A 10,359-nucleotide genomic window follows, 5' to 3' on the forward strand; every position below is an offset into this window, starting at 1 on the left:
CGAGTTTTCTTTACCACTATGGTAAATCAAGCGAGACAATCATGATTTCGTCACTCAAATCCATTGTGCAATATGGCATTATAAAGACTTCAAATTCGCATGCAAATCCGCTTTTCAAAGTCACAATTTGTGGTTCTGTGCGAATTTTGTATTTGTCACATTTGTCTTTTGTTGTGATTTGAATTTTCATGTTACTTTTAGACGAGTTGCCAACACACAACAATTCACGACCTTCACTTCCAATTTGTATTTTGTCACTTTCATCACCAAATGAAATTTCATTTTTGTTTGATAGAATGTCGCTTTCAAGTTTAGTCATCGTGATATTGGAACGACTCATCTTGAAAACACAAATATTTTCGGTGTGTTTGTTGTCTTTCTTTTTAAACACAATCAGAACAACAATGATCACCGTTGCAATAACTACAACAACCATCACAACAACACAAACAACCTCAATACCAACAACCAACCCACAATTCGTGTTTGCAAAACACTCTATTTTGTCGTCACTCAACTTAAAGCCATCTGCACACTCCCAACACAAGGAGTTCTGTGATGAAATGCAGTTTAGTATTTGTGAAAAGTGAACACACACTCCGTTTCTTAAAATGTTGTTATCATCACATTTTGAACACTCAAAAGTGGCATCACAATATGTGCAATTTTCACCACATTTGTAACACAAATTGTCTTTCGGTGCAAATCCATTTACACATAGTGTGCAACCACTTGTTGTTTTGTTCAAACAGTTGTTCAATTCTTTTTGTGGGTTGCACAGCTTAGTGTTGTTGTTTGGTGTTCTGTAATACCCATCACTACATCGCAAACACCCTTTTGAACTTCTTAATATGCAGTTGTCTGTTGTTGTTTTACTCATTGTTTGAATATTAAGTAAATTTACAGTGTTGTTATCATCATCACTGGAAACACATGAAATGTCTACAAGAACATTGGATTTATTGCACTCCAAACACAACAACATTACAACACTTACGTACTCACAGTCTTTGTATTTGTCTTGTTTTGGCAAACACCCAGTTGTATCTTTGTAATGATCTTCTTCACATTGTTTACATACATTATCAACAAATTCTTTACAATTAATTGAATCAGTTGAAACACACTTCCCATTAATAGTTATTTTGTTTTTACACAAAATGCAAATCTCTTTGTTTTGAATAACACACTTTTTGTCATTAAAAACACATCCACAGTTTTCAATGTGATGGTTTTGTTGGCATGCAGTACACACACACTTCCGTTGTAATCGGCACATTTCAAGTCCCGTGAACACAACACGTTCGTTGTCATCACAAATTCACTTTTACATGGTATATCTACTTTTTTATTATTCACATTTTGACAGATCTTAGAATTTTCACAATTTGTAGTTTTTACATTGTTGTCTAATGTCGTGTAATATCCACCATCCGCCAAATAACAAAACTCGTTTTGTGTATATCTGCAGTTGTTTATTTTGATACCTTCTTGTGTGTTGTTTTTGTGTATCAAACAAGTTGTTTTGTCGTTTTGAGTATATTGGTATTTGCATGTGCTTGTAATTGAATAATCACTATTTGTTGTAATAACATTATTATAACAATTATCACGTGTTTTTAAAGAATAATTAAAGCATTTTTCATTTTGTTTTTCAATTCATTTTCATCAATTAAAATGTATTCTTCTTCACATATAAAACACGAAAAATTTACTTGAATGAGACAGTTATTGATATTATTTACACTTATGGATTTATCATAATTATAATGTGTAGTGTTTGAATACGCCAGTAAACACTCTGATTTGTCATCATTCAAAACATACGGTGCATAACATTTAATACACGTTTGTTTTCCATTATTGTATTTACAGAGTTGGCAATTTGGAATCATTTCAAAACAACTCATACAAATATTCGAAGTAACTTTCACTTTGCCTTCTTCGCATGAGATACAATTTTCACCAACTGTAATATATTCACCAGAACACATCAAACAAATAATATTTTTTGGTGAGCATTGCACATAATTTGTTATTTGTGAACAATTGTAACAGTTGTTATTTTTCAAATAATAAGTACTTGAACACTCAACACAATTTTTTTCAGACTCGTTAATATTCAAATCACACAATGCACAATTATCATTTAACGAACACGAAACACATTCTTTGTTTCCAGTGTTTTGATTTGTGACTTGTTTGTTCCCAGACTGACATGTTGTGCATTCACCACTTTCTTTTAAACAATTTGTACACTCAACTGGACATGTTAAACATGGTAAAGCTCCACCATTTGAATAATAGCCATCAGGACACAATTCACAGTTTTCATCATAACCAAGATTATATCCAGAATAACACATCAGGCATTTGCCATTGATATTATCACACGTTTCACAGTTGATATAACATGAATTGCAAAATGTTTGTCCTTCATTTGATTGATACGTTTTATCTTCACACTGTTGGCATTTGTTGTTTGTTGAATTTGCGTAAGTTCCGGCTGGACAGATGTGGCAATTAAACAACACATCTAAACCATTGCCAGAAATACAAGTAATGCAGTTTCCATTTGTGTTGTTACACGTTAAACACGTTGAATTGCATTGTGAACATAAGGAAGAAGCTTCTGTTGAATAAAAAACATTTCCGCATAACAAACAAGTCGTTGATTGACTCATTGAACGTTTTCCAGCTGGACAGACATCACATTTGTTTGTTTCTTGATTTGCTCTTGTACCAGCTTCGCATGGAATGCAGTAATTTCCTGATAATACACAACCAGACACACACGAGGAGCAGTATCCACTTTCTTTTTCACATGAATTGCAATAACTGTTGCATTTTAAACACAAAATTGAAGATGTATTATTTGTGTAATAACCATCTTTACATTAAATGCATTTATCACTTCCTGGTAAACTTGAATGTGTTCCTTTTTGGCAGGGAATACATTGAATGCCATTTCCATACGTCCCAGAAGTACAATGAATACACTTATAATAGTCGATAAATTGCCCTTTCTTACATAAAGTGCAATGCCCATTAGTTTTGTCACATGCAACACATGAACTACAACTTGTACATATTGAACTGTTTGCAAGAGAATACGTTTGTTCTGGGCAATCTAAACAACCATTTGGACTGTAAAATTGACCTGCTGGACAACTCAAACAAACACTATTTGAAACAAACGATTTTTCGTAGCATGTCAAACAGTTTCCATTTGTGTCATCACATGTTTTACATGCTGAATTGCACGGGGTACAAAAACCACTCTCATTTGTAGAAAATTGATTAGTTGGACATTTTGAACACGAAGCAGTACAACCAGGTGAGAAATATCCAGCTTCACATTGTTTACAAATACCATCAGAAACAAAACCACAACCAACTGAACAAGAGAGACACTTTCCTGTCGTTGGACTACACGAAACACATGTGGTACTCGTGCAAATTTTACAAAAAGTAGCACCATTAGAAGAGAAAGAACCGAATGGACAAGTATCACATTTAGTTGATCCCAATTTATTAGAGTAATAACCAGCCGGACACAATTCACAATAAACATGACCACGTATATCCGAATAATTACCAGGATTACACGGATTTTTAATTCCATCTGAAGGACAGTAATATCCTATCGGACAAAATAAACAAGAACCATCATCAATATAAAAACCTGCTAAACAACTTGATGCTTCTTCAGATAAAGCACAAAAAACAAAACATAACACAATAACTTGAATGTAAATGGATTTCATAATAAAAACCGTTTAATGGCTATAACTCAGAACTCTTAAAATGTTAAAATTTAAGAAATTCAAACAAATTAATAACTTATTAATACTTTTAAACATTATAAATGTTTTGGTTTGTTAGTGAATAGTTAAGTATTTAAATAATAAAATCGCGTACAAATAAATTTGCCTTGTTTAAGGGTTTCTTGAGGATAAGGTGTATCCTCAGGATCAAAGCTATCCTTATTAAAAAATATTTTTCTGAGGATACAAAAATAAAATCCATAAGGGTCAGTTCCCCATAAAGCCCACTCTCATAACTCAAGTTATAATTTACACTTAATATTTCGAGTCAAAGTTCAAATTTTAAACAATGGTAATAATTTGTCATAAATGCCAAAAAAATAAATACAATCAAAAAATCGCCACAATAATCAGTAAACAAAAACAATAATTATATCTCGCCAACTTGAGACGGGAAATAACAAAACGTGTATTCAAATTGTTAATATTATGATTATATACTTATTGAAATTATTTACGAATCCGTCTTTATAACATAATAATTAAAATTTACATTTAAATTGATAATTGTTTTTTTATCAAAATGAAAATTGAAAAAGTCGAAAACACTGATTTTCTAAAAATGTGATTTAAAAATAACAAATTTATTAATAATTTTGTAATTTATGCAATTATTCAAATTTATTATAATAACAAAGTTAATCATATTGTGTATATTTTAATATGATTGTTTCATTTTGATATTAACTTGTGTTTTAAACAGATTTACAGTTCTGAGGATGGCAATTATTTTCTGAGGATGACAGAAATAGAAAGTTTACACTTTTAAGTCTGTATGAAATGTATATTGAGTAAGTTACTATTTTTGAATATGGAAACACGTCATTTCACTTTTTAGATGTTTAAGTCCGTGTTGATAAAGTCTGTTTGTTACACGACTTACCATCCTCAGAGATATTTATAGCACTGCCACTATTGATTTAAAATTCTATAAATAAAATTATCAATGAATTTTTATAAAGTGAGTTTTGTTAATTGATTATATCAAAAATCGTCAAAACACAACAAAAACGCCAATTAATATATAAAATTGATTAATAAATTGAACACATTTTCATTGAGAATTGATATTGTATAAAAAATAATATAAACATAAACATATATTTCTTGTGTATATATGTTTTGAAATATAAATAAACCCGTTTAAAACAAAAATGATTTTATTTTAAAAATTTGTTTATTTATCAATCGTTGTTTTATCGATATCCAAAACCTCTCGTTTTGAATTTGTGCAAATACATAAATTGTCATCGCATAAAGTATTAATTATCAGTACGTTATTTGCTATCAATTTTTATTGTTTGAAATATCATGAATTGATTTATAATAAATTGTATTTTTTGTAAAAAAGATTAAAAATTGTTCGATTAATTTGTTTTGTGATTTTGATAAATAAATCGACTTTTTCGATAATTTCAATGTCTGTCAAATGTTTTCATATTAACCAAGGTTAATCTTGTGGTAAATCAGAAAATAGAAATAGATTATTTTTTTGTAAAAATCAACTAAAAGAATCATCTTTCAAAAAATCCATAAATAGCATTTTAAAGAAAATCATGTGTTTCAAAATATACCTTTTTGATCTTAGGCAAAAAAATCCAAATTGAAAGAAATTATGTTTAAGATATTTACCATCCTCAGAAAAATTAACAATCCTCATGAATCCCTTAAAAATAATTATTATTTATTACATTTTTATGTTCTATTATTATAAGTCTTTTTACAAACAATTGATTTTTTGATTTAACCATTATATATCAATATTAATCAATAATACAAATATCTTGTTTTAAATTGTTAATTATTTTTACTCAAAAAATGGAAATAACAAAGAATCAAGTAATTTTAAATAAAAACATATTTTTTAACTTCTTTTGTCGAATTATATTTTTATAAAATATAAACTCTGACCATAAATTTTGCAAAGTATTTCTTATACTGTTTTTTAATCAATCGTGTTTTTAATGGTCCATTAATTTTTTATCAATTTCTCTTCAAATATTCTTAAGTTTATAATATTTATGTTCAATCACTCTATTACATTACACCAAAGGTAAAATAAGTAGTTTTTGTGTTTTGTCGACTACGGCATTTAAGTTATTGATCATCTTGTGAATTTCTATAATTATTTTAAAACTAGAACAAGAGTCACTAAAATGGTCTGGTATATGTGAAAATTATTTGTCAACACAATTTAAGTTAAATTCAAGTTAGTTTAATAACATTGTGTATTAACTTCACTACTATCGGGTATTACTACTTCAACTAGTTTTGTTTTAAATAAGCACCATTTCCAATTCATTAAAAGATTTTAAAAAAGTTGATTTTCTCAAGTTTGGCACAATTTTCAAAAATGAATTTGGCATCACAGTCTTGATTCACTATCACTTTGACTTTTTTCATGTTTTACACAACCGAAATGCGTTATTTTAAATTATTTTGACAGAAGACGAAATTTCAGTTTTGTTAGACAACAATCATTGAAACAGCATTAACAATTTTTATTGTTATCAGTGACTTTGATGTAATTTGGACGCTCCTTTTTTAAAAGTAAAGACTATCAATTTGTTTTGAGACAACTTTCTCTTTGGTTTATTATTTTTAACTTTTGATAAAATATAACGGACGTTTTTGCACACTTTAAATTTTGTGTTTTTTCTTTTTTACTTTTTATTAGAAACAAATTTGAAAAAGGTATTAGAATCGACACAGATTATTATTTAGTAGAGCATATATTCAATTTTTGGATTTGAATGGGTTTAAATAAAAGTTTAAATTGTGGGCTTATTCGAACTGGGTTGATACAAAAAATTCAATAATAAACTCATGTTTTTTTACAAACTAAAATAATAAATATTCCACTGAAGCGAGAAAACATTTTGCAATAATAATTAACTTATTAATTAAATATTTGTTACATTAACAAGTAATAATCAAAGACCAAATTATAATCAGAAAAAATTATTTATTATAAATTACCTTGGACACAAAGATTAAAAAGGACGTGAATAAAGGTTCACCAAATAATACTAAGGCACTTAAATCTATTTTAATAATAGTTTATAATAAATATGTTAAAACTATTATTTTTACTTCTTACAAAATTTTGTCTCTGATTTTTTTGGTCAATTGTATTGATAATTGTATGTCACGACAATACACTACAAATATTTTGTGTTTGTTTGTAACAAATTTGAATTTTTCAATTTTTATTTGAACATTTGAATTTGTGGTTTTACAATTGTAAAAATTTGATTTTTTCGCATTTAATATAAATACCTTTTTAAACTGATGGTAACTATTGCATTCATAGCAATTCCTATCAACTGAACAACTCGAAAGTGTTATGTCGACACATTTGTATTCATTTTAATTAACCAATAAGCTGTTATATTTTTGCATTTGAAACAAAGACAAATTGATTTGTCACGCTTACCAATCTTTCTGCATTTGAAACACCGATTTATTTCCAAAAAGTATCTCCACAGAGGAGTTGCCAGTTGACTGACTCGAAAACACAAGTTTGCGTTGTCTTGTTTCAAAACTCACATTGTACACTCACCAAAAACCCATTCAACACTTGAAACACTTGTCATTTTTAAGTGAGCATGCTGTGTATCCTTCTATCAATTTGCATGAGTTGCGGCTGTGATATATTGTGTTGATAAAACTCCTGCTTAGTACTCTCTACAATGTTCACTTTTACACAAAATATTCCATTCTAACTGATGCTATGATCGTGACAATTATAAGAAAAAACAATTAAATTTGAGGTCTTTTTAGCGCCAAATTACTCGTGAATTGAAGATAATATCGTGTTGGTTTCGGCTAGTTTAAAGAAAGGGATAAAGTCCCAACTTTACAATATAATAAATGATGAGAAGGAGATCAAGACTGGATTTGACCCAGACAAGTCGATTGAAAAGGAAAAATAATGAAGGTTTGTTTGGTGTAATTTATTAAGGGAAATTAAGAGGTATAGAAATTGCCATTAATAAGATGAAAGAGTTAGAAATGATAAAATAAAAGTCGACTAATTCAAGAAGAAAGTAGCTAAATCAAACAAATTTATTAGTGAATATGTCGTCCACTATTATGGAACCGTGTTTATACCAAACAAAATATCTACAGTCACCCATTTGCGACCTGTGGTAATTAAAACGATTTGATAAAACAAAAAAGGTTGAAAAAGTCGAAGATAAGTTGCACATTAAGTTAATATATGATGCCGCAAATGGGTTACTCTATTTTAACACAATGGGATATTGTACAATGAGATATCAAGTCTGATGATATCTTGATGTTTTCATTAAAAAAGCAATTGATGTGAATGCTAAATTGACTGATTTTGGGTCATCACAAATTGTCAATGTGTTGATTAAGAACATAATATTCACAAAGGGAGTTGTTATCCCAAAATAGATGTCGCCTGAAGTGTTTAATCAAAAAATAAACAAGAAAAGTTCTGATGATTATTCATTTATTGTTATCATAGATGAGTGCTTTTAACGAGAGCATATTTACAAGCCAAGAATTAACATAACCTTACAAATTAGCAGACTTTATATCTACAGGAGGTCGTTCATTACGATGTGAAGATATTACAAACAAAGAATATGATATCATCAAAAAAGATTTTGGGGAATATTCCAAGTAAAATAATACAAATAACAAGAATTGTTGACACATTGAAAGAGTATTAAAAACTTTAGTTAATGATTAATTTAAAACATGGTATATCTGAAAAAATATAATCACAACTCTAAACGGCATTATTAAATGTTTTGATGTACTATTTCGATTTATTTTAAGTAAAGGAAGGCGAAAAAGTCGCACCACTAATTTGAAGACTTCTCGTATTAAGTTCAATATTAAGATCCGTTGATACCCATCGACACAATCCTCAGATCCCATTACAGGTGCAAAGACCTCTCGACGGACTTCTGAGTTCAAATGACGTTCTCATGCTTTGACTAATAAGTCCTCACTTCTGTCTTTATTTCAGGAAACCCCAGTTGTCCATTGAGGTACTTGGTGTGAAGAAAGTCATTTGTGAATTAGTCGAACTGGCTTTCCACCATTTGTTCTTCTTGTCTAATATTTCAGATAAAATAACACAAAGAGTAAAATTTTCAACACCTTTTTTCTTCTATGTGGCATTGACTATGCGTTTAAGATGGTCGAGCAAATCAACGTTTTTGGATTTTGTTGTTTTTTAAAGGTTGAAAATTTTTAAAAAGAATTTTTTTGGTTCTAAAGTATAATTTATGAGGCATAAATTTACAATCAAATTAGTTTCTCTCAGTGTTTTTGGTTATTTAGAGCAGAAGATGGACCCGTTAGTTTGGATGATGGTGATGACAATATCAATATTCTTTTTATTTATTGTTTTAAAACAGTGTCAAAAATAAAGGTATTGTTGATGGTGCAAAATTTGTAGAACCAATACACTAAGATCAAATTGCTTATTGTTAATTCTTCACTTTATAATACCTGTAATAAACTCCCATAGACATTAATACTCCCATTTCAACACAAAATAATAATAAAAGAATGTTCAAAAAATGATCGAGTGTATCTTTCATTTTTACACTTTTTGAAGAGTGGAGCTGACTTTTCAAAAATTTGTCACATACATCTTCGGTTATAGCTTAAAACGACTTGTCCCTGTTTGTGTGATCGACTCAAGAGAACTCGAGGAAAATGATAAAATGACTACAAACATCCTTTTGTATTTTAACATCGGGCATCCCATGTTAAATTTTAAAATTTTTTTGGTTTGTTACATTATGTTGAAAAATTAATAAGTTCATTGAATTAACGTACTATTGTTGTTAGTAAAGAAATCAATATAATTGTTATAAAATAATTTTACAATATTGATGCAAAGATTATTAAGAAATGAGAATATTGTGTATTCGATACAATATATTATCAATTGTTCAGTTGTCCTGAAAATACACTCATCAATATTTTGTTTAACTTTGTTACTTGAAGTGCATTCATTGCACTTCTGTGGTTTTAAATTGATATTACTTACAATTCGTGATTACATTTATTTTTTAACATTAAAACGTTTGATATATAAAAACACATTGTATAATATCTGTACAATTAGCACACATTTTACCACATTTTATAAATTCAAAATTTTTATTTTCATGATACACATCATAACACTCGGCATGTTCATACTCTGAACAAGTCTTGCAATTGTCATGTGTAATATTAATGACATGATTTTTATCTTTTCTTGTTCAAAATTCGACATCTTCATTATAGCTAAACTTGACATTACATTTCATATAATTTGAAACGGGTTTAACACAACTCAAATAATTCTCCTCGTATTTCAATAAATCTTTATTGATTGCTTAAAATGCAGCCCAATCAAAACCACTACTAACTATAGGTCGAAACAGTTTGCAGTTTTCAGCAAGTTGCTTAACATTAATACATCGTTTGTTGAGTTAAAATAATACCCAAATAAATATGTTACACAACTTATATATAATTTTATATGAAGTACTTA

At 28.7% G+C, this 10,359-nt stretch overlaps 1 protein-coding gene across 1 annotated transcript; it reads right to left on the minus strand.

The window, feature by feature from the left end:
* EIN_531690 (hypothetical protein) lies at positions 1–1,279 on the minus strand (the record flags this gene model as incomplete). The annotated part of the gene is made up of 2 exons (XM_004255442.1): positions 1–8; positions 89–1,279. Coding segments are annotated over 2 exons (1,199 nt in total), but the record flags the coding sequence as incomplete, so codon positions are not given.
* Between the last annotated feature and the right edge of the window lie 9,080 nt (positions 1,280–10,359).

The sequence above is a fragment of the Entamoeba invadens genome (genome assembly GCF_000330505.1).
Source record: "Entamoeba invadens IP1 unplaced genomic scaffold scaff_1105074725335, whole genome shotgun sequence".
Classification (NCBI taxonomy): Eukaryota; Evosea; order Mastigamoebida; family Endamoebidae; genus Entamoeba; species Entamoeba invadens.